Genomic DNA, 25,292 nt, shown 5'->3' with positions numbered 1-25,292 from the left:
AAACACGTGGTAGCTAATAGTTCGGAGCTTACTGGAAGCGAGGTTGATTAGTTTTGCGCTGGCGCATTAAGTTGGTGCCACCATGTTTGCTTGATGGAGAGTTAGTCTCACTTCTCATAGGAGAAATGGATTCCTCACATTCCAAAGTGTTGCTACCTTTTCTTTCCTGCCAGGAACTCACAGCTAGCTTCTAGCAATCTAAGCTAACAACGGCTGCTGATGGTCAACACCAAAAGCTAAGTATGGGATGCTGCTTTTTAAAGCCCAATGCCTCATCTGTTTTTTGACGTAACGTGAAGAATTTCATATAACCATAATAGAATGCAAGTAAAGTACTTTTAATTAAGTGCTGCCTATACAGTGCAGTCTTTGCTATTCTAGAAAAATAAGCATCTAATACGTGCATTAGTTCTAATGGCAAACAGGGAATATTTGCTATAATAGAAAATGTGTAGTTTTATAGATGTATAATAATCCTTGACACCTTCAATCAATTTTAGGCTACATCCACTGTCAGTTACTGTCATTTAGAAGGACGGAGGCATCAGAGTGAGCTTCAGAGACGTGGCTTCAACATTCACCACAGACGCTCTCACAACCCAAATCCCGATGTTGGATTTGAATAAATACATTTTTTTAAAATAAATTTATGTATGCTGTATGCATTTTGTTCATTTCTAAGTTGTGAATTTACACCAGCCAAAATAATGTCTTTAGTTATTAACGTTTGAAATAATGAAGGCACTTGACACAAAATTAGCTGCCTTTCCAGAAAAACACAAACTTTTCAGAAGTACTTAAGGTTTGCATAAAACCCTGTTTACTCTTTCCCTCCCAGACTTCCAGACTTCTGATTGGCCAAAATCTCTACACGGTTAGGATTTGGGATGTTCTTGACAACATTTGACAGCGTTTTTAGCGTTTACATGTGGTCAGAGATATTTTTTCAAAATTGCACATGTGAACAGGATTCTTTTTAAAGACGAAAATGGAAATTCTCCGTTTTCAGAAATACCCGAGTACATGTGGACGTAGCCTTAGTTGCTATTTTCCAGTACAACGTGTTCATTTAGACTTGCTTTCTGAAGTACAGGGAGTGCAGAATTATTAGGCAAATGAGTATTTTGTCCACATCATCCTCTTCATGCATGTTGTCTTACTCCAAGCTGCATAGGCTCGAAAGCCTACTACCAATTAAGCATATTAGGTGATGTGCATCTCTGTAATGAGAAGGGGTGTGGTCTAATGACATCAACACCCTATATCAGGTGTGCATAATTATTAGGCAACGTCCTTTCCTTTGGCAAAATGGGTCAAAAGAAGGACTTGACGGGCTCAGAAAAGTCAAAAATAGTGAGATATCTTGCAGAGGGATGCAGCAATCTCAAAATTGCAAAGCTTCTGAAGCGTGATCATCGAACAATCAAGCGTTTCATTCAAAATAGTCAACAGGGTCGCAAGAAGCGTGTGGAAAAACCAAGGCGCAAAATAACTGCCCATGAACTGAGAAAAGTCAAGCGTGCAGCTGCCAAGATGCCACTTGCCACCAGTTTGGCCATATTTCAGAGCTGCAACATCACTGGAGTGCCCAAAAGCACAAGGTGTGCAATACTCAGAGACATGGCCAAGGTAAGAAAGGCTGAAAGACGACCACCACTGAACAAGACACACAAGCTGAAACGTCAAGACTGGGCCAAGAAATATCTCAAGACTGGTTTTTCTAAGGTTTTATGGACTGATGAAATGAGAGTGAGTCTTGATGGGCCAGATGGATGGGCCCGTGGCTGGATTGGTAAAGGGCAGAGAGCTCCAGTCCGACTCAGACGCCAGCAAGGTGGAGGTGGAGTACTGGTTTGGGCTGGTATCATCAAAGATGAGCTTGTGGGGCCTTTTCGGGTTGAGGATGGAGTCAAGCTCAACTCCCAGTCCTACTGCCAGTTTCTGGAAGACACCTTCTTCAAGCAGTGGTACAGGAAGAAGTCTGCATCCTTCAAGAAAAACATAATTTTCATGCAGGACAATGCTCCATCACACGCGTCCAAGTACTCCACAGCGTGGCTGGCAAGAAAGGGTATAAAAGAAGAAAAACTAATGACATGGCCTCCTTGTTCACCTGATCTGAACCCCATTGAGAACCTGTGGTCCATCATCAAATGTGAGATTTACAAGGAGGGAAAACAGTACACCTCTCTGAACAGTGTCTGGGAGGCTGTGGTTGCTGCTGCACGCAATGTTGATGGTGAACAGATCAAAACACTGACAGAATCCATGGATGGCAGGCTTTTGAGTGTCCTTGCAAAGAAAGGTGGCTATATTGGTCGCTGATTTGTTTTTGTTTTGTTTTTGAATGTCAGAAATGTATATTTGTGAATGTGGAGATGTTATATTGGTGTCACTGGTAAAAATAAATAATTGAAATGGGTATATATTTGTTTTTTGTTAAGTTGCCTAATAATTATGCACAGTAATAGTCACCTGCACACACAGATATCCCCCTAAAATAGCTAAAACTAAAAACAAACTGAAAACTACTTCCAAAAACATTCAGCTTTGATATTAATGAGTTTTTTGGGTTCATTGAGAACATGGTTGTTTGTTCAATAATAAAATTATTCCTCAAAAATACAACTTGCCTAATAATTCTGCACTCCCTGTATTGTGAGTAGTCAGTAAGACTAGAAAAGCACGAGATAAGTACATAAAGCTCCACAATGGTACCTTTCTTTTCTCTAGTTCACATTTCGCAGTAGTTTAGTTGTACAGCAGCTCACAACAATTCAGAGGGAAATACTGTAATTTTTACTTCTTTGCGTCTTCTAATATTAATGAAAAGTTGCAACTAATAGTTACACTAATTCCAGATTAAGATTTTATTTGAGTACACTGCATATATATAGACTAATAAAATATGATGACTGTTACTAAATATTGAAAAATAAGTTAGGACGTTGAAACTAAGGTTGAAACTTTGGGTAATACTAAGAATACTAAGTGTTATTTTATCAGTTTAAAAATACAAATGCACTGCTAACATTATCAATCGAGTACAACAGTGACTCAGGCTACAAAGAGGAGGTTCAGCATCTGAAGCGATGGTGTGACAACAACAGCTTACATACATCTGAACACAGCCTAGGCCAAGGAGATGGTAATCGACTTCAGAAGAACAAAGTGATCTCCGCCCTCTACATTGATGGGAAGGAGGTAGAAAGGGTAGAAAGCTTTAAGTTCCTCGGGGTCCACATCTCGGCCGACCTTACCTGGTCCACAAACATTTCCCACCAAGTAGGAAATGCACAAGAAAGGCTGTACTTTCTCAGGAAGTTGCATCAGGCCCAGTTACCCCAAAAATTGCTAATTAAATTCTACCGCTCCACCACCGAGAGCCTTCTGACCTACCTACTGCTGTACATGCTAGTTTAACTGCTGTTCTGTGGAGCAGCGGTCCCCAACCTTTTTTGCGCCACAGACCCCTCGCACCCCCCTCAACCCCTCGCACCCTGGACACTACCCCCACATTATGGGGTCAGCCACTAACCAGAAGGTCGGTGGTTCGATCCTAGGCTGCTCCAGTCTGCATGCCAAACATCCTTGGGCAAGATACTGACCCCATGTTGCTCACCGATGCATCCATCAGAGTGTGAATGTGTATGAATGGTAGACTACTAAGCACTTAGGTCAGAAAAAAGTGCTTGTGTGAATGGGTGTGATTGGGTGAATGAATTAGTTGTATAAAGCGCTTTGAGTTCTCAGACAGAGTAGAAAAGCGCTGTATAAGAACAAGTCCATTTACCATTCCCCCCCCTCCCTCTAGTAAACGCTACAGGTCCATCAGGTCAAAGACCAACAGACTCAATAAAAGTTTCTACCCACAGGCTGTCAAACACACCCCACCTCCACCCTGATTGAAGGTTAACTGTGCTGTTAACATTTATGGACATTTACACTGTATTTATAAACCGCATTTATTATAATAGCAACCAGCATTCCTACCTCAACTCCTACCTCTTACTCAATGTGCACTACCACTGATTACATTGCAGCTTATATTGCACCTGCGCCTTTATTTGGCAAATATAACTTGTACATATCTGTATATATATGATACTTACGTTATTAGAAGTTCCCTCTATAACTTTAACTCTATATTTTTTCTCTTATTCTAAAGGAATTTTAATGTAAAAATGCACATGCTGCTAACAGAGAGATGGCAGACTGTCTTTCATTGTTCTTGTAACAGTGACAATAAAGATCTGTTCTATTCCAATATCATTAAGTTCCTGTAACTGCTCTGCCTTTACCCCGATACACTCTAAAGCGGCACATGATAAGTTTAAATGGATAAATGGAAAAAGAAAAAACCCTCCTTAGACTGGATTTCTGAAACCGAGATGAAGTGGACGTTTATGGATTGAAAAAGGAACACAACCAGTGTGGTGTGACCTCATCTTTTCACACAATAATTGCAATTTGAGTAAAGCCGAATGCATATCAGCACAAGTTTGAAGTGAAAATATTCACATAGTGTGAAATTAAAATACATCTTGTCACGAGGCTATCGCCATCTCTCTCTGCCGCTTTCTTCTTTCTCTGCCAGGCATAACACGCAGTCAGGAGGCAGTTGTCATGGTGATTAATGCAAATGCACACTGTTAACCTGTAGAAGAGAGAAGAGGACTTTTCAAAGCATCTCAGACCTTGACTTCAAGTAATAAGTGTCTCTGCTCACTACCAATATAATGGCAAGAGAAATTGAAAATCATACCAGCTTTTATAAAGCTTGACATCTCGTTTAGTTGCTGTAAATGAAATCCCCGCACTTCAGATAGTGCTTTGGCTGCACGGTTCGAGGAAAATACTTTGTCAGCGGTGGCAAAGTGTGGGCTGACAACAGAGCCTTTCAGAAGCAAGAAGTGACAATGCAGTTATTTTGGTCAGTGTGCTTACGTGCAACATAGCAACGAGTTGTTTGGAATGACATCCAATGCCATGATGGCACCATAACAACTGGGATCATTAGTGTACATAAACCGACAAAGCAGCGCATCTAGAGTTCTGAAGCAACGCGACCCACCAAGAATGCCTTAATGAGAGTGGAAAAGGGCATGGACGAAAACACCATTACACCAGAGACCATTATATGTGAATGTGCACTATCCTGTCCTCACCCCTTCTTGACCGCTCGACCCCTGGCTCCAGAGGCTAACAGTGTATTTTGGTCCATCCCCCCTGGGTAGACTGCTGCTGTCTGCCGGACTGACACAAGCCAGAGACTCAGAGACTGAATCTAATTACAGAGACAATTATGATTGCGACCCAGTTTGACCCGGATTTGTATTCAAATGGACTGATTTACCTCGTGTGCTGGAGATGCATCTTCTGAGGACTGAGCGTGAACCCAGAGACTCCTCCGTCACTTAGCCTGTGTGTCTCTCTATTAAAGCAACTCACGCATGCAATGACAACCAGACACGTACACGCGCTGTGGCCAATTTACAGTGATGTGCATGTTTATTTATCAACCGACTGCTTTGTGGTTTTCCTTTGTTCTCAATGAACTGTTCCATATGATGTAGCTGTAAGGTTTTATTCAGAGCTGGGTGATAACTCAGTATTATAGCTTTAGTTGTCAAGAGAATTATATTGTAATGCCATCTTATTGAGCTTTAAGCTTTATTTGGCCAGACAGCCAATGGAATAGTACTTAAATAGCACTTCCTGCCTCTTAACTGAGTACTCACAGCACTTTTTACCACAAGCCTCTTTCACCAAAAATCACACATTCGTGCAAGCGCTTGGATGGATGCATCGGGAGCAACTCGTTTAGTATCGTGCCCAAGGATACCGCAAAGGCCTGCAAACCAACAACCTTCCAACCGACCGGCAACCTGCTCTATCTCCTGAGTCACAGCTGCCCACAAACAGTCCACCTTGTTGTACTGGGTTGAATGTGGTGTTTTCTGTGTTAGTATTAGGTGAAGTAGTTTTTTTAAATCAATGCAATGGAGATATTGACAGTTACAGCTGTCGCTCTAACTTCAAGCAGAGGCTTTGTCAAAGTCCATGGACATCAGGAATATATCTGCAGGCTAACAGGCTGGCAGATTGTACCGGTAAGCCCTAAAGCCTCTGAGTGGGCTCTTCAATATCTGTTGAAATTTTGGCCACACTTGGGCAAGAACGGGGAGCGAAGGCAACAAGTGTGTACAAGAGCTGTAGTCAAGTCAGGTCAAGTCAATTATAGGGCTTTGTATGGGTTTGTAGTACTGAAGAGTCACAGCAGTGAGCACACACGGCTACGGTAAGTCCAGAGGGGACAACATGCCAGTCACTCTCCACCCACACTGCTGGAAGCAAACTAAACTTTGTCACACAGCTGTTAAGTGAGTTCTTCCATTTATGTAGCCAGTGGCTGAATTGGTAACACATAAAAGCCACAGAGGTGAAGGATATGGTCCTGTGATGTGTCCATCTAGAAGTGGCTGAGACTCAACATGAGAGGGACTCTTTTTTTCTCTCAAGCCCAGGCAGCTTGGGAGAAATTGATGATATTTGTTGAGCTTATTTGACAACTTGTGAACAGGATTTACAGGATCTGAGGTTAGTTTCACAATGAACAAAGGCCAGCTAAAAGGCAGCTCAGGAAAACATAGCCAGGAAAACCTATCTATAATACAAAAAGTTAGCAACACAGCAGCTTCAGGTGTAGCCAAACGAAAAGGGAGATGAGTGAATCCTGTGCCAGTAATAGCTACCATCTTGTCTCCTTTTGTAGTGGAGTGTCAGATTGGCGACCTGTCAAAGGTGTGTACCTGCCTATTGCGCTATGATAGCTCGGATAGGCTCCAGCCCCTCCGCAGCCCGGGTAAGGATAAGTGGAAGAGAAAGGATGGATGAAGCAGACGAAATAGTGATAAATCCGTCTATTCTCTTCTAGTTCTCCAGGAGGGGCTAGAGTTATTCTTTTATTGTTTGTCATATTTAATGCAACAGATGTTTCAGAAAAGGCTGCTGGTGATAGCAGCATATGTGGCACCAAATACATAATAATATATGAATCCTTCAGAAATCATGATGCCCCTGAGGATGTGCAAATTACCCATGTCGCGTGCACTAATGCACCCCCATACCAGCATGAATGCTGGGTTTTGAATTCTGTGCTGGTAACAAGCAGAGAATGCTTCTTCTCCTTTTTAGCCTGGATGAGGGGATCCACGATTTCCTAAATTTAATAATCAGTCAATCAATCCTTTGATCAGAGCACGGGGCCATCTACCACTTTGCCTCAGTCCATATTAGATGAGCTTGAGCCAAGAGTGGTGTTTTTGGATCTTGTCCCAAGTCAGTGTAGCGACTTCCACAATTCTCACAGTATTTGAAGGATATAATGTACCACAGGATGCTGACCTCCCTGTCTTAACTTCTCAAAGGCTCGGTGTCTCCGGGATACCATCTTTTGTTTTTGCTCAAATTGTGTTACCGGCCTGTTGACAATTAACCTAATTAATTGTGGGTTATTCCACCAGGTGTTTCTTTATAGTATGACACAACTTTTCCACTATTTTTATTGGCTGTTTTGAAACTTCTTTTGGTCATTATGTGGCTGGCATCAAATCGAAAATGAGAATTGATTTATTCCAAAACAAAAACAAAACAATAAAATATCTCACAAACACAGCAACGCCGTTTGATATGGTCTTTCTATATTCTGGAGTTGTACACAGTATTCATCAAAGCAGTCTTTTAGAGTTACACCACCCTGTATACGGATTTGATCCATTTTACCCAAAGACTCATTAGTTACTTTTTGTCAGATACATTCTGATCAAATGAACCACAGCTCTTACAGCTTTTCACAAGCCTCATTCTCTGCCCCAGTACCTATCTGCAGCCTATTGTATCTGCCTCCCCATAGGTGGGAGACTATTATTTTCACCATCCATCCCCTGCTGTACTAGTTCAGGGAGCTAAAGGGGAGTGAGAAGCGAAAGGCTTAGAGTCTTCTTCCCAAATTTCCGTTTTGTCCCATATAAGTAGTTCCTTCCCATTAGAAACTCTTTCTGATGCCTGAAAATTATGATGAGCAAAATTATGACGTGGCCGTGGGAGGTCAAATGCATTGCAACTTAAGAAAACACTAGCAAATACAATCATGCTGCAAAAGTGCAGAAAACACTGTTTTCTACATCCGTAAAAGAAGCAAGGATTCATCTGATTGTTGTGAGGGAATACAATCTGTTTTATTAATCACACAATCCAAGTAATACTGTGGATACATGTTTGCTATTAGCTAAACGGCTAATAGCGTGTCACCTCTGCAGCTGCTCTGGCATGACTTTTATTTTTGTGAGCTTTTGCAGTGTTTAATTCTATTGTGTTTCATGTGCTTTTGCGGACTTTTCTTAAAGTTGTACTGAGTTTGACCTCTCAGGGCCACCGCACCTACAGCTAATTCATGCCGTCTAGCAAGTAAATCTGCACACCTAACTGCAGTTAGTGTTTACTAATCATATTGCTGATATAAATTCACTTAAAGAAGCAAAATACAATTTAAATCAGTCAGGGTTAATCCTACCAGTGGCTTCTGTAAATAATTTTTATTAGTCAGACACTAATCCACCCGCTAAAAACTTGTACTAATGAAGTTACCCATGCTATTTTGCATAAGACTCAGACGTGTTCGCCGGTTCACCCCGGGTTCTGCCACAAGGTCACACTTAGTTACATCAGCAGGCGGAGGTTTTGCTACACTGTGTCTCTGTCAGATTTCTTGAGAGGCTGTTGCTTCTTTCGGGGCGAGCCGGGCTCTCTCTGAGGATTGCATCTCAATTTTCAAAAGAACTGATAGCTTTAGACGGAAATTAATCTGTGTTAAAAGCGGTAAAAAGCTTTAGCTCTTCATATTTCTGGGGCTTAAATACAAAACAAAACAGAGGAGGAAGAAAAAAAAAACAAAAAAAATCTAATCTGGTACATTTTGTTGTGGGCAATGTTCTTAGATCCTCTCTCATTTCTTTTTGCTAATTGCAAGACGGTAATTAAGTGCAGAATCTAATTTACTATGGGGGGTTCATTTAAGGAAGTATGCATTATTTAACGAGGGGGATCCAAGGAGGATTAATATTAGGGCGCATTAGAGTAAGAAAAGCAGAGAGGCACTTTTGACGACAACAGTGACATTGAGGATTGAAAAGGGAACGACAATGTTAGTGAGGCAGACGCCATCAATGATGATGATGGGGCTGGTGATGATGGCGATTATGGCACAGCGGTGGCGACTGCTGTTGTGGTCCTCTCAAGCCAAGGCACATAAAGGAGGGTCGCTGACCTCTGATTTCACTCCTATTTCCCATACAAGCCAAGTCCTAATAGAGTCTATTAACAGAAAGAGAGGGAGAGAAAGCCTTGACGCTCGAGTAAAGTCTGCATATGTGATGACTTGCAGTCTGGCAGGCTGAATGAACCAGGCTCAGAGCCTGATAACCTCCTCTTTCCTTATTATTTCCCCTCATTTAACTCACTGTGTACCTCCATCACAGTCCATTTTGTGTGTGCGTGCTTGAGAGAAACTCAGCCAGGGCAATCTCTCACTCCTGCAGCACGTCTGTTATTTCACAGCAATTTTGGATAATGATTTATTTTACTATCCACAATTGGAAGGCCTTCCGCTTGAAAGGGAATGATAAAATAGTAATCCCGCTGCAATTATGTAGTGAGAGATAGTCACATTCATCGAGATCCACTGATACAGCTGACATGGACCTGAGAAAGCTTTGAATTGATGGCGACTAACGTGCCCAATCTTCTCTAGCATTACCAGGTCGGGTAAGGGTGTAAAATTAGAAAAGCCTTTAGAGTACACTCTTTTTGTAAATGATTTGTCAGCCGCTTCAGAGATTGGTTGCTCAACCAAATAACTGTTATTTCACTTTATATTAGTATTAAATATTTCACCAGGTTCAGCAGAAACACTCTTAACAGTGCAATACAATAACGTAAGCGGTATGTTAAAATTAGCACATTTTTAACCACTAAATTAAGTTTTGGGTATCTTTTTCAGCCACAACATGATGATTTAATTTTGCATTTAACATTTTTGTCTGTTATGTAAACTAGCTTAGATTGCTAGCTTAAATTGCTAATAAGTAAAAAAGGCAACACCAAAGCTATTTTGTTGCCTGTTTCTGGTTTAGCTTTGGTGATGACGATATAAATTAGTTTTAGAAGCCAGCGCTAAAGAACTGCTGTCTTAGTTTAACGTAAGTCTCTATTTTGGAGACTAGAGAATGTGAGGGCTCTTTGTTGTGTGCAGTCGACATGGTCGGCGGAGGGGTTATTCATCCATCATGAGGTTAGTGAAAAAAGGGGAAGCTTATTTGATCTGGTATTTCTAAACCTCTGACTGAACAGAACTGCTTTTTTATTGTTTCAAAGTTCACATTGTCACCACAGCTACGATAGAGAAGAGGAGAATCCTTCAGAAGCTAGACTTACTCGCTTGTTCACTGAAAAATTTGGCCACTGTGTAGTTTTCATTTAGTAAGACTTTAGTAAACTAGAGGAGGACTTTGTTGACTGACTTTGATGCTGGATTTTGACATTAAAAAAAATGTTAGCAGCAACAGGAAAACAAGCTAACTCAAGGTAAACGTCATGCTATTCATGCTAGTGTTTGATTCGATTAGCTTTTTTTAAAACTTTATCTTTAATACATTTACCTTTCATTGCTGACTGAAAAAGTGGTGGAAGATATTTCTTATTAATAATAATGAAAACTCAAGCATCTAAATCAAATTCTGGACTAGAGATATTTTTTGCATCAGAGGAAACTGAGGTCCAGAGGTAAGCTAACCACAGGTTTGTTAAAGCATGATTCTGCAGATTGCATGCAAGTTATTCGCTAGGAATGTGCCATACTTGTGCTTTCAGTGTTGCCATGCTATTATCTAAATAGTTGCAAGAGTTAAAGGATATTCCACAGGTGTAAAAAAATTTTACTCAGAGGCACCATTTTAAATAGTGCCTGAAAATAATGGGAGTCCTTTGGATCCTAAAGAAAAACAATGCAAATTCACCTAGGAAAAATCAAATGAAGGGTTGTAGCCTGTTGAAAGCTCAGATTCGAATCCTACTGAAATATCGTGGTGGGGGGGGGGGTTAAAGCAGGCAGTATATACAGGTAAATGTTCAAACGTCTTACAATTGAAGGAATAAAGACATTTCAGCAAGCCAATCTCAGAAACTCGTGAACAACAATTATGTAAAACGCCTACAAGAAGTTATTTCTGTTGAAGGGAGAAGCAGTAGCTTCTGTGGCAACAGGAGAATTTTAAATGTATGGATATTTTTGCAGGTGTCGTGGTATAGCTTCTTTATCTGCACACCACATCAACAAGGATCAAGCGTTTGTTTGACAAAATCTATAAAAGGCATTGCTCTTGGTGGGATTTCACTTTTTCCACATGGTTGTATACTTTGCTTAAGCTAGTTTTTCAATGTTTATTTTTTATACTCTTTTACTTGCAATGAAAAAAAAAGGTCAAAAGATATTTTTCAGAGGGCACCACAATTTTTCTTTTTGGCAGAGATGCCGGCAGACTTTTTTGGAAGTGCATGCAGGGTCATATTTTTCTCCTCACGCCTAATATATGTGTTCTACTCCAGGCTTTCTTTGGAAGACCTTTAATAGTTAAACACTTTCACTTGCACTATGTTGAACTTGTAAAAGCAACACCTCTCTATTACGTTTTCATTAAAGTGGTGCACATTAAGAGTTCCACTTAATGTAAATGGAGACCTATTATGTTGATATCAAGCTCCACATATTTATTCTTTCTTTCTACAAAAGTAGCTTTGCATGACTCACAATAATCCTTATTTGTCTTATACTTTAGCTCTCTTCCACCTCCATTTAAGCCAAATTTCCTCTGATTGGTTGCCCCTCAAGGAGTGGGTGGGTCTCTGTTCACATGGACAGAGCTTTGTGCTTGAGATTACCATAGTAGGGATATCAGCTCAATGAGAGAGCCAAAACTGCAGCTATAGGCTCACGGAAGTGACGTGCACATATGCTGTCCTCATTATTTAACACTTTAGCCATGCTTAATGTAAGCATCCAGCATTGAAACAATAAATATGACATAAAATAGGTCCTCTTTAAGGTCTAAATTGGAGTAAACCAATGAAAAATGTTTTACAGAGGGTGTTTTAACTAAATCAAACATAGTGGAGGGCATAAGTTTTGAAACAAAGTTTAGCCAACCCCAATATTTTATTCTATTCTTTGCAAAAGTCTCAAAAATAAAACTACTAGCTCGGAAACAAAAATGTCCCCTGTGACTTACACTCTATATCTTTAATGTCCAGTCTCATTCTGAGAGATGGCTTGTAGCTGTTGGTCACTTTCCACCACTGCTTGGTCATTTATTACACGCCCTTATGACAAAACCGCATTTCCAGCGCTTCACGTTGTCAGGAAACGCGAGCCTTGGGCTGCACTGTCCGCTGAGACATTAAAAGACGTACGAGATTGAAAAGTGATGGCTTGTTTCCAGTAATCCTTCGGGTTTCAGCCTCTGTTACAGTATCAATGTGGGAAAGCACGTGGAGCTCTGAACACATCAAAGGCAATACGCGGTCTCGATGCCACAGTCATGAGAAGCTTTATCCAAGAAGGTCCACTTCACAAGATGTACAGCGAGGATATGAGTGAGCAGCAGTGGAAAGTGAATTCAACATCTGCCTGGCTCCCAGCTGCAGAGGTTAAAGAACACAGAACTGGGATTTTCTCTCCGAGCGGGTCAAGCGAGTGGCTCGGACTGGCTTGGAATGCTTTCCCCCTTTTTTTTTAATGCTCAATAATGGTGCATTTTGCATGCTAGGTAGATGTGAAGTTGACAAACCAAGCAGGGCAGCAGTTTTGAGAGATCAAGGAACTCCAGGATTTAAGTGGGGGAAAAAAAAAACAACGTTCTTCACCACTCCAAAGCCGGGAGGCTCTCCGGAGCGAGCTTAATTACCAACTGCAGGCAAAGCTTCATTTAGAAACCACAGGGCTTTTACTGAAAATCAGAGGTGCTAATAAGTTGCCTGCCCATTCGAGGTCATCAGCACGGGAAGCAGAGAAGAAGGGTGTTGTTTTATCTAACTCTTATTTTCCTGTTAGTTTGTAGCTTAAACTAGACTCTTTGCTTTATACACTGCTGTTTTGTATCATTATCTGTGTCAAGTAGAGTAATTATCTAACAAATGTATAAAAGCGGCTCTCTAATTAAATGCCACGGGCTGTAGGAGACGGAGATAAATTATTTATTCTGCTTTGATGAGAGCTAGCTAGCTCTGAGCAGTCAGTCGTTTTTAGACTTGAAACCGCTGTAGCGGGATTTTACTGAAACTTTTCTGGGGGCGGGAAGAAAAAACAAAAAAACCAAGCAAAAATTGGAATGTTTGCCACCAAGGTTTCTGTGTTTGAGAGCCAGCTTCTCCAAAGATGGTCATTCAAGAGAGAAAGGTATGTACGAGTCAGGAAGAGGCGAGGTTGTTCAGAAACAAAGTATGCAGTGTTTCAACCACAGCTCTAATCTGACGTGATCCGTGTAACTGCAGGGCAAGTTAAAAATATATTCCTCCAGCCAAAAAAAGAAATGGAAAAATTTTTACAAAAAAACCCAAAAAAATGAAAAAAAAAAGGGGGTTTCACAGTAATAAAGCATAACTCAGGAGGAGAATCAACAAATGAGACAAAGGAGGCGAGCCAAGGTCAGATAAGAATTTCTTATTCCAATAAAAAATACATTCATACAGAAATATAACAATTTTGCAAAACAATTTCAAATAAAAATTTCATAAAGCATAAACATAACAATTTTACAAAAGTTTTTTTTTCCTTTTTTTTTAATACAAAGATTCAGTTGAGAACAAAGAGCTCTGTGTGTGTGTGAGAGACAGAGTAGTTTGGGTAGTGGAGATGAAAGTGATGATGGAGATGTGAAAAAAAAGAAATGCGAGCAAAGACAAGAAGGAAAGAAAAAAAGCATGAGGCTGAATCAAGGCTCAATTATCACTTGGAACAGTATCGGCTGCTGTTTTCGCAGAATGGATGTTCCTGCTCTTTGCCTGCCAAAGGCCTTGCCAGCGCTCCCAAAATCTATCGCAGCAAGCACTTTCAAGTTTGTACTCATCCCCGTCTCCAGTGCCCGCTCATCTGAAATCCATATGTCGGAGCATGCCGCTCTGCAACTTGCTGCGACATTGGATTCCTGCAGCCGGGTCGCTGACCTAGAGACAGTGCCGCACAAAGATTTATCCTAAAGCAGTAATCGGTAGAAGCCCGAGCGGTTTGGGAGTCGGGGGGTTGGGCTCTACTTTGTCGTTGAGGGTCCTTCTCCCTCCACCTCCAAACAGAAACTTTGATGAGCTTTTTTTGTGGCCAAATTTCCCAGATCCTGAGAGCCTCCATTCACCCCACCCCACCAGGCTCACTCCTGTGGTTTTCATAATACTGTTGCAGCTTGGCTAAAACAAAGCTCTCCAGACAGGTCAATAACCAACCTACACAGTCAGCAGTCTGTGACAGATTCCATGCCAACAAAGCCTTTAGCAATTCATTACTGTGAGGCGGTACAAGGCGAGGCCTGTCCGACTGCAGCCTGTTAATTACAATAAATCTTTAGCTTTTTTCCCCCCCTTCAGTCCCACTCGAAGGGATGCAGGGACAAGGAAATGGGGGTGGTCAAACCGGGGTGGGGAAGGACACCAGTGAATGAGAGGAGCAGCACTGTGTGTGATGGACTTCAGTACATACTACACAGTAGTTAACATCTTTAATAAATGAATTTAAGTGCTCTAAACATACAGCATTTGTCCTATGTACAAGTTCAAACTTAAATTAATGGCATTTACATCGACTAAACTGGTGCTCCGACTCAAAAAGAGACGGGAAAAAAAAGGCAGTTGACTCAGAAAAGGTACTTTTGTGAACATTTACATTTAAACAACAAATTAACTGCCAGAAAAAACTAGTTTAAACACAAAGTAGGTGCAATTTTATTTGTAATTGAGCCTTGATTAAGCTTTTCGCAAATCACCCAGACAACAAATGTGACACCCCAAAGGGAGCAAAACCACGGCTACCCCAGAGGGCCGAGTCACTTGCATAAGGCACCATTAAAAGGTCAACAGTGCATTATTGGAAAGAAAGTACAAAAAAATCCAAAATGACTCCTCAAGGCAAAGAATGAATGAGAACGTTAGCAAGCAGGGGTGATCTGACAAACCAGAATGAAGGCAATGGATTTAAGTGTTAAAATATATATTAAAAAAAAGAGGAAATCGTCAAGGCTTTATGTACAATATTGTAACATTTAACTGTTTGCCGTTTAGCTGCACTTTTATTGAAACTATCTGGAGTCCTGATTACAGTGGAAACAGGAAATGAAGAAACCCTAGAACCATGCAACACCTGTCTATGATACTGAAGTTATAGTATAGTTGTGTTATACCTCTAAGCACACAGCTTATACAATTGGACTACAAATGAGCTTTGTAGCTTGTAAAAAAAATAATAAACCAGGCTACATAACACATTGCACATTTAGTAGCTGCACCAAAAACACCAAAAAAAGCTCCTGTCATACAGTGACCAAGAGAGGGGAGGGGTGTAGGGGGGTGTTTTGGTCCCTAGGTTACACAGACCAGAAGGTGACATGTCAGCACCTCTCTCTCTCTCTTTGTCACTGGCTCTGGTCAAACCCAAGGCCTCGCTAGCTTCAGAGAAGCAGGGGGGCCCCCCCTCCCTCACCCAAGTCTGGTTACCACACAAGACAGGCAGGCAGGCAGGAGCTTCCTCCCTGCCTCATCCTCACACCGCCACCAGGGAAACAAAAGCGGAATGCTTCTCCCAGAATGCTCAGTCCACAGCAACATCGGTACCAGCCCATCCGCCAATCCCATCTCTTCTACCTCCCAAAATTCTCCTCTTCCTCTCCTCTCTCTTCCAGATGGGGAGGAGGGGGGTCCGGTAGCCAATCGCAGACATTCACAGTGCACACATGCTTGCCTCAGACAGTTTAGTAAAGTACCAGTGTATCTGCTGTCTGGCAGATGTCCCCAAAACATCATGCACCATACGTACAAATCATTCACCCTTTAATTGTCTTTTCTTTTTATTTCTTCTGTTTTTTTTTGTTTAGTTTTTTGTCTTTTTGTGTGTGTTTTAAGTCCTTCTCAATCCAAAAAAAACAAAAAGAAAAAAACCGACAAAAAAACACTTGCCCATCCATGATTTTGTCCTCTTGTTGCAACAGACGACCTTCAGAGCGCCTTTCTCCGAAGAGAGGTCCCGGAGGCACTGGGTTTCAGTATGGTGCAAAACGGCATGCTTTGGCTGGAACACTCTCCCGCCACCCTGCTCTGGGACAGTTCAACCAAGAGACTGGTCGGGAGGCGGCGTTTGTTTACATTTTTTTTTCCTTCCTCTCCCCTTTTCAAAACTTTTTTTTCCCCCCACTTTGTGGCGTCGCTCGGCGCTCACCCCGCTCTAGATGTGCCTCTTCATGTGAAGAGCCAGATGGTCAGACCTGGAGAAACATCTGTGGATAGATTGGGGGGAGGCGAGAGAGAAAGTCAGTAAGATGTTGGATGAGGCACGCTGTAGGGCATGAAGATGGTCGTTGCAATCTGCAGACCTAAACTGAGAAATTCTTAATATGAAGAAGCCAGTTGCTTCATTTTTCCTGCAGCCTGGCTTTTCCTGATTTTTGCGTCAAAGACTCTAAAAATTAGAGTCCAAACATCAACGCAGACAAGCAATCTTGACATCTGACTCTTAAGCTTCTGTTGGGCCTGAAATATGCTATGTCACATTTTTACTGGACAAACTGGCCAAAAATATCAACGTGTGTATACTGAGTTAGCATTACCCGATATTTTGGGCTACATAGTGGGATAGTTTTTTGGGCTACACGAATGTGCTAGTCTAAAGACAAGCATCACTGCTAGGATGATGCATGGGAAGTGAAAATAATAAATTAAAAATCAGATCCCATGAGAACAAAAGCAGTCTTATCAGAAGCCCGGTGACGATGCTCGGAGATAAACAGCCCAGCTTACCTGTCACAGTGACTGCATTTAAATGGCTTTGCCCCGGTGTGCTTCCTGAAGTGTCTGGTCAGCTCGTCGCTTCGTGCAAAACGCCACTCGCAGCCCTCCCACGAACACCTGTATGGTTTCTCACCTGCGGGAGCAAACAAGAAGATTGGTTAAAACCCGCGCTAACATTTCCTCCTGGTGTGATGACATGCTTGTTTCGTTCATTCAAATCAATCAGGAAGACGGGCTGACAAAGCTGTCTGAAACCTGGGATACCACTGAACCTGTTGGCTCACAGGCTCTGCGTGCATGCAGCTCGAAACATGCCAAGAATGTCAACAGTGCTGCAGTGTGGCTGAATGTGTGGGATATTTAAAATGCAAAACAGAGGGAGGGAAAAAAAGAAGAAGCCACAAGTGCAATTTCACACTGCTGATCAAACACAAGGGACATTGGAATGACCAGTCAAAGAACCTCCCAGTTCAGTCCCCCCGGCTCCTCAGCCAGTCTCCCCTTTCCCATGGTGAAACCCAATCTGTTTTGAAGTCCTTTTATCTCCTACGTGCAACCCCTCCCCCTTGTAAACCCCCCCCTCCTCGCTCTCTCTCTGGCTCAGTCAGTCACATTCCAGATAGATTAGGTCACAGTTTAGCTATCCAGCCATGCAGAGCTAATACTCAGCGCTCCAGCTGAGGACATCATGCACTGTGGACCTTTAATTACATGACACAATGGGCAGACGATGCCATTAAGGTGGAAGACTGAATTAACAGCACTCCTGGCATCGACTCAATAAAATCTGAGATTTTATTTTTTTAAAGAAAGTACTGTCTTTCCTTGTATCCCCCTTTCCTGTTTTTATTCTGAGGCCGATAGAGCCGGGACTCACCTGTGTGTGTGCGCTGGTGTGCTTTTAGGTGGGAGCTCTTTGTGTAAACCTTGCGACACCCGTTGAAGTGGCACCTGTGCACACGCCTCCTGCCGTCCGGAGATGCGTCTCCGCAGGCAAGTCCCGTCTTTTCCGAGCTCTTTGCCACGCCGCCGCTCCTGATTTTGACCGGCAAGTGCAACTCGGCGTGCGTGCTCACCCAGCTGCTCATCGCGCCGCTGGCCTCAGAGTTGGCCTCGGGAGAGGATGGAGGTGTGCTAATGACAGAGGGGCTAAAAGGTCCAGAGCCAACCAAGACAGAGCCCAGAGGGTTGGAGGTAAAGCTGTGAGTGGGCGAGAGCTCCTCAGAACTGTCTGAAGCCTCGCTGCTGGCGTCTGAATTCACACTGTTGGTTTCCAAGATTTGGCTGTCCTGATTGTCCTCCTCGTGGGCCTTTGGGTCAGACTCGGCCTTGGCCTTATCCCCGCAGGCCAAGATCAGCTTGCTCCAGAGGTCCTCCTGGCTGTCAAACTTGAGGTCGGATGTGGAGACGTAAGGCTCGCTCTGCAGGTAGCGCTCCAGCTCCAAGCACGTCTGGATGAATGCAAAAGAAAAAGACACAGTAAGAACAGATGAGTCACAGCACATTCACTCACAGCAGCAAAATGCTTCTGCGAGCGGGGAAATCCTTTTAAATCATGCATGCGCACATCCCCAGTATGCTTTTGGCTGGTGGAATATTTGCTAAACGCTTACAGCGGGAAACCAGGAAATTTCTGCTATTTCTGCATGTGCAGTAATGAGGCTGCACTGATTAAGCAATGGAAGGAAAATTAAAGAAAAAACAACCAATATTTGCTGCTTCTTTGTATCACATGACGCACGCTGATATACGTCTTAAAAGCTAAGCCCCGATTTTCAAAACTTTAAACTTTTGATGGCCAATTTGGGGAAAAAATAAAGACACATGCTTCTAGAAACCGCCATTATTTGCATTTCCTGATGCCAGCGTCACTAATCATGTGTCTCCTTTGCTCAGCTCAGCCCCCTCCACCTCTGATTGGGCATCATAACACGAAGCGACCACATGGAGTTCATTGAGCAGCCTCAGCTCTGAGCTCTCCTGCAGCCAAACGTGCAGTGTCATTTCAGCACTCCACAATGACTCACTCAACAAATATAGAGTCCTTTTAAGGAAGCCGCTCAACTTCCCCCTCCAACATTTCAGCTGCTTGTCCTCATGCAGGACCGCTGTCATGCAATCACGTCCTTCCCCTCACTGTCAGCCCCTCCAAGCCCCAGCTGTGAAAAGATTCACTGACTCTAAATTTACTAACTTATACAGGGCCCTTAAAGTTAAAAAGCAAAAAAGGAGGAGGGGGGTCATTAGAAGAAGAGTTCTGAGACAGCAGCTTTTATAAATATTCTCCTCTAGGCCTCTGCAGCTTTTACACTACATTTTTCCAGCTGTGCTGGTGTCTACTCATGCGAGGAGGAGGAGGAATTGGCCGAGGCTTGACATTTTGATATCGTTATGCCGTGGAGCCCATTCAAATCCCAAGAATGATACAAACATCTGTTTCGTAAAGGAAAACAAATGCTCTGAAGCACAGAGACGTATAACGCAGATCCCACAACAGACTTATAACCATGTGATTTGAAAAGCACCGACAACGACATCCTCTACTCTCATGCTGATTTCAAACTGCACTTCCTTCCCACAACCGCTGTCATTCGCCAGCATGTGTCAGCAGTTGACAGAAGCACCCCAGTGCCCTGAGAGCATCGGCCGAAAAACAAGCAGAAGCCGTGCTCCAAACAGAGCAGTGGCAGTGAACGCAGGAGCACGCCGATTCTGCTCGAGTTACTCTCTCCCCATTCATCTCGGACTCCAGCTGTCAGACTGACACACTGATCCACTTCAGCCTGCCACAAACTTCAGAACCAAACAGAAAATGAAACGGGATCCGTCTAAGCACCGGGAGCCTGTTTTTGTACAACCGTTATCAGAGTACATACACGCACATAGTACATATAAATACATTTGAAGTTGTCCGCCGTGTCATGTGTTACAGCAAGAAGAGCATGAAATCTGCTCAGTTCCGCTTTGCCTTACAGGCTCAAATTGAGACTTAGTAGTGGAAAAAAAGAGCTGCTAGCGGATACATTAACTTATATTCACCTGCTGCCAGTACTCCTCCAGTGACGGTAAGGCTGAGAAATAGCCCGTGTCGTGAACTATTTGAAGTTCTTGAAAGATGCTGCACATGGGTAGAACATCCATTTTTCCCCGAGCTTGTGATTTTTTATTATTTAAATTTGTTTTAGCTGCACTTAAATATATTTTTCTCAGGTAGAAAACCCAGTGAAAGACACAGCAGCGATCCCTCCGCGATGCAAACGACTTGTACTCAGCAGCAGCAGCAGCAGAAGAAGACTCCGCGCGTCAGTCAGCCAGTCAATCCCCCCCTTTCCTTCTTCTCTCGCTCTCGTTCAAGGTATTTGCAAACACTGCACCACACTGGATGGGGAACAACTGCGCTCTGCAAACTTCCCTCTTCAAACCTCGATGCCCCCTCCCCTCCTTCCCTCTTCTCCTCTGCCGCCCCCTCATCATCACCAGTTACGCCCGCCTCCCTTTCCACCAATCAGCGATGAGCAGAGCAAGGGCCCGCGAATGATATCACAGCCGACCAATCGCGTCGGGCCGCTAACTCATCTCCGCTTTTAAGTGGTTCGTTTAACTCTCAGTGGCTCGTCTCTGATTGGCTGGTATTTATAGCCACATATATATAACCAGCGACGGGCTCTTTTCGCCGTAGTCTTTTTTTTTTTTTTTCTGTCGACGGTGTTTCGCCACAGACAGCGCATGTGAGCCGAAACAGTTTCTCTTCTGTGGCGAAACCTCTTGTGTACATGTGTGCAACTTTTTGTCACAAGTAGCAGTTGCAACAGTGTTGTTTGAAGGGGGTTGTCTTCAAGGCCGTAACTGTGGCGAAGTGCTTGTGTTGACAAGAGCCATTGAAAGTTCCACTCGGTGAAGACGTGTCTTGGGACACGGTGACTAATGGATGGCAGGATATTATGTTATCACGACACACGCTGGCTTTAGAGGAAACATTAGTCCTCAGTTCTCCTCTATGACTACATTCATGTAGACTTCTGCTTTATCGCTGATTTACTGAAGGAAGATCAAAGTTGCACTCTGTGGTTGAGGTTTGACAAGTGCAGCCCTTACTGGGTTTTTTTTTTTTTAAAGTATCTTTTTAAACCCTAATTTGCACTTAAAAGAGCACAACGCGGAATTAATATTCAACAGTAGTTCCCCAAAGTTAAAGAGTTTGTTTTACCCCAATTTAATTATTATGATACATGGAGAAAATCCTGTATAAATTAACACTCAATTATTCCCAAGATCATTCTAGACCATGTTTAGGCGGGAATTTAACCAAATCTTTGAGCCTAGCTTTGCACTGTTGTGCCCCGTGTTTGTGTAGACAGGAAGTGAGGAAAACACACTTTTAGAATAGTTCCACTACTTGTCTTCATCTTTTGTTTTAATATGAGAAGTGAGAAGTACTAGTGCTGTGCCATACTGCATATTTTGATATGCCCCAAGTATTGCCGATACCGATACTTTCAACTTATAAAGGCAGCTTTTGTAGGGGAGAGGAGTGCGTCATGATTTATACCAGCGGTCCCCAACCCCCGGGCCTCGGACCGGTACCGGTCCGTGAGTCGTTTGGTACCGGGCCGCGACAGTTGAGGCTCAGGTGTGAAATGTATAGTTTTCAGGGTTTTTATCGGTTTTCAGCATTATTTTGTTATCGTTTTTATCGTTTACTCGGTTTTCCTTGGTCTTTTCACGTGTGTTATGAATAAATTTAATTTTTTTCATTACCGGTACTAGTTTTATTTTGTTGTATTTATCCACGACACCTTAAAGGCCGGTCCATGAAAATATTGTCGGGCAAAAACCGGTCCGTGGCGCAAAAAAGGTTGGGGACCGCTGACTTATACAATGAATTCTGAATGCATCTTAATGACTCTAAGTCACCACGATTTTTACTTCCCACAGTAATTAGTTAACATGAAAGCAAACTTTTTGTGTCTTTGTAAACTTTTTTTTTTTTCTTTTACTTGAGACTTAAAATGTAAATGTGCCTGTCTTTGGGTCAGCTTCTGTTGTTTAAATGTGCTATAAAAAAATAAAAAATTTAAAAAGGGCATGACAGTCAACACTATCAGACAAGACTAACATTTTTCATAGCCTGGATGTTTCTTTTCACATACCTATACTTTAGTGTAGGCAGACTCTAACAGTACGCATAGTTGTGTTTATCAAAGGAGAAACGTGAAAGTTTACACCAACACAAAATTCCTTCCTGTCATCTCGCAGATGACGTTTCATTCCAGTAGCATTCCATCACATATCTGGCCATTACTCTACGTCACCCAGCTTTATTCTTATCATTTCCTCTTTGGAGAATTACTCGCGTGCCACAGAGGCATCTCCTTCCTGCAGCTATTGCATAAGTTCACAGCACTGAGTTGCTGCACAGCCTGGCACAGCTGGTCCTCATGAGATAAACAACACCACAACACAGGACTTGCATTGTGTTCTAAGTGGCACTATTTTTCTGTCGCTGGCCTGAATAGACAACTGAGCGCCCTTTGTGCTGCTCTCAGCTGTGAGGTCACGTTGGTCACCCAGAGCATCTGATTTGGTCATATGGCAATGGGATGTCTTGTGAAGCCTGGAGCTGGCCTCAGTAGCCCTGCAAAAGAATTCCACTCTGCTTTGATGTTACTAATGGGGCTATTCATTGTGGCCCCTCCAGGACTCAGCAGACATGTCCATTCTATAAGAGCATTTAAAACTTCTTTTGTCACCGAGTGAAATGTAACAGAATGTGCAGCTTATCATCGTACAATAATATGCCCGGCTTCATTATTCACGCATTTCCGAAGTTGCCAGAGCTTACACCGTTTGATGAATAACAGAGTACGCCGCCGGGTCCCGTCGGAGCAATACTGGGCAGCACCGCAGTAATCACTTCCTTCAGAAGACCTCTTAGATGAAGCATTTAGAGAATGCACGGGGTCCTGCATGGCAGCTTTTATCTCAGAAGGCCAGGTCCGGAGCTTTATCATCGTTATGTAATCCCAGCCCAGCCAGTAGCCACAGGAAAGAGCAATTACAGGATGACCCATTTCAATGAATCATTGTCAACCCAATCAGTGAGTTGTTCTATGGGGTTTTTCTGAATATCCTGGGTGCAGTGGAGACCTACTGATGTGTTTTAAAAGTGGGTTTGGGAAGAGAGATTAGGCTGATCTCCAGTTTTTTTATCAGCTTCCTGTAAGTTATGACTGGACGTGAGTATCTGATTAACATAGATTACGTGTAAAAAGTTGATGCTTAGTTCTTACAAAACATCTAATGATGTCACTTTTGCCTTGTGATTTCACTATTTATAGACTGAGGATTAACTGATAAATTGGGTATGATATCAGGAACAGCCAAACATGAACATTTTTATTAGTTGCAGCCACAGACTGTATACAAAAGTCAGATGTGGCCACCATGACATCGGCCACTGCTTAGAAAAGTCCCAGCCTGAAGCCTCGAGTTGAACATGTTGGTTGTGTTTCATAAACTCAGAGCAAGTGAGCCAAACGCTTGTTTTCCCTCAGAATTCTGCACAACCACACGACTTTATGAAACCAAGGAGTTGCTCCCTGCTGGAAATGACAAAGAATACGAGGCAGTTCTTCACGGCCTTTTTTAAGCAGCAATCAATGCAGCAATGATATTACGTTTTGTTCCCGTTTAATGTGACACAATGTACAATTTTAAAGAGTGATAGATTTATTTTTTTAAGGGACATGACTTGTGTCTTTGACAGGTGAAGCAGTCATTTTTGGCACAAAGTGGGCCAATCATGAGAAAGCTTCGAGACGAGTAATTGAAGCATTTACCAATGGGAGCTGATGATGGTGAATCCATTCGTGTGTTGCCTTTGCAATGAACACCTGGAATGTCCAACCAGCTACAAAAAAGTATGAAATGAGAAAATCACTTTATGTGTGAATTATATATAAAGTAGAATGGGAGCTTTCAGGCCCGCTCCCAATTTGGATCCAGGAACCAGACACCCTCTCTGCTTTTAAAAAGCTTACAGTTGGGCTGAAAGGGTTTAGACCCTGAATCCTCCCATAGTTACACCGCAATAGGCCTAGGCTGCAAACTGGGGGCTTCCCATGATGCACTGAGTGTTTCTTCTTCACGCACCTTTTTTCATTCACATGTGTTTATACACCACTCTATATTTAATCATTAGTTATTATTAATCTCTGTCTGTCTTCCACAGTGTGTCCTTTGTCCTGTCTCCTTCCCTTCGATCCCAACTTTTCACTTCTGGATGTTTCTTCCTGTTAAAAGGGAATTTTTCCTTCCCACTGTCACCAAGTGCTTGCTCAAAGCGGGACATTTGATTGGTCCGGTTTTATTGTAGAGTTTTTACCTTACAATATATAAAGCGCCTTGAGGTGACTGCAGTTGTGATTTGGTGCTATATAAATCAAACTGAATGGAATGTGATCGGGCAAATGACCAAATGAGAAGTTAAATTTATGAGCAATTAAATACACAAATTCTTCATACAGTGGCTAACAAACCACAATAACATGTTTCTACGCCATTCCTAAATCTTTCTGCTTGTACGACTGTTACTGTTTATATCATATTTTGTAAGAATTTATTTTCTTACAGTTGCCAGTTGCAAACGCTATATTGACCTGGTTGAGATTTATACCTGGCACAGCGGTAGAGGCTGAGGTAGCCTGTGGGCCAAAATCCAAAAGATCAATTTCCTCAACCTCTTGTCTATAAAGTTAAAGCCACAGCACCAATGACACAATTACAGTTAAACTACCTGCAGAATAATGAATTTTAGAAAATGAACTACCAATAGAAGAGTAAAGCCTTTTCTTTACCTCCACATGCAAACACACTAGACATTTATATACAACAGATAAACAAGATAAATGAGCTGATGTTATAATTTACTTTAGGTGTCAGTGTCAAACGCTGTTGTGTAACAAATTTGTGTCCGCGGCATCATGGAGCAGACGTGGCTGACTCGAGAAATAAACTCATTATTTGCCTGCTTACAATCAGAAGGCCAGTTAGTAATGAGGCACAGAGCTATTGATAGAGATACATTGCTCTCCTCTGGGGCCACTGAAAATTTGTCCAAGCTTAAATAAAATGAGAATAAAAATAACTGATTGGAAATCAATGCACATACATCATTCACTCTTTTGCTAAAA

At 42.4% G+C, this 25,292-nt stretch overlaps 1 protein-coding gene across 1 annotated transcript; it reads right to left on the bottom strand.

Annotated features, from left to right (window-relative positions):
* Positions 1–13,754: 13,754 nt before the first annotated feature.
* Positions 13,755–20,549, bottom strand: klf6a (Kruppel like factor 6a). Its single transcript, XM_084938852.1, has 4 exons — positions 20,140–20,549; positions 17,978–18,551; positions 17,110–17,233; positions 13,755–16,589 (listed from the first exon to the last, which is right to left on the bottom strand). Exons 1-4 carry the CDS (start codon positions 20,239–20,241, stop codon positions 16,538–16,540), a joined length of 852 nt encoding a protein of 283 aa, XP_084794978.1. The 5' UTR covers positions 20,242–20,549; the 3' UTR covers positions 13,755–16,537.
* Between the last annotated feature and the right edge of the window lie 4,743 nt (positions 20,550–25,292).

This window comes from Perissodus microlepis, chromosome 9 (assembly GCF_051167445.1).
Source record: "Perissodus microlepis isolate ML-2025 ecotype Zambia chromosome 9, ASM5116744v1, whole genome shotgun sequence".
In the NCBI taxonomy this organism is placed as follows: Eukaryota; Metazoa; Chordata; class Actinopteri; order Cichliformes; family Cichlidae; genus Perissodus; species Perissodus microlepis.
The sequence above is the reverse complement of the archived record's forward strand: the minus strand, read 5'-3'. Positions and strand labels throughout refer to the sequence as shown.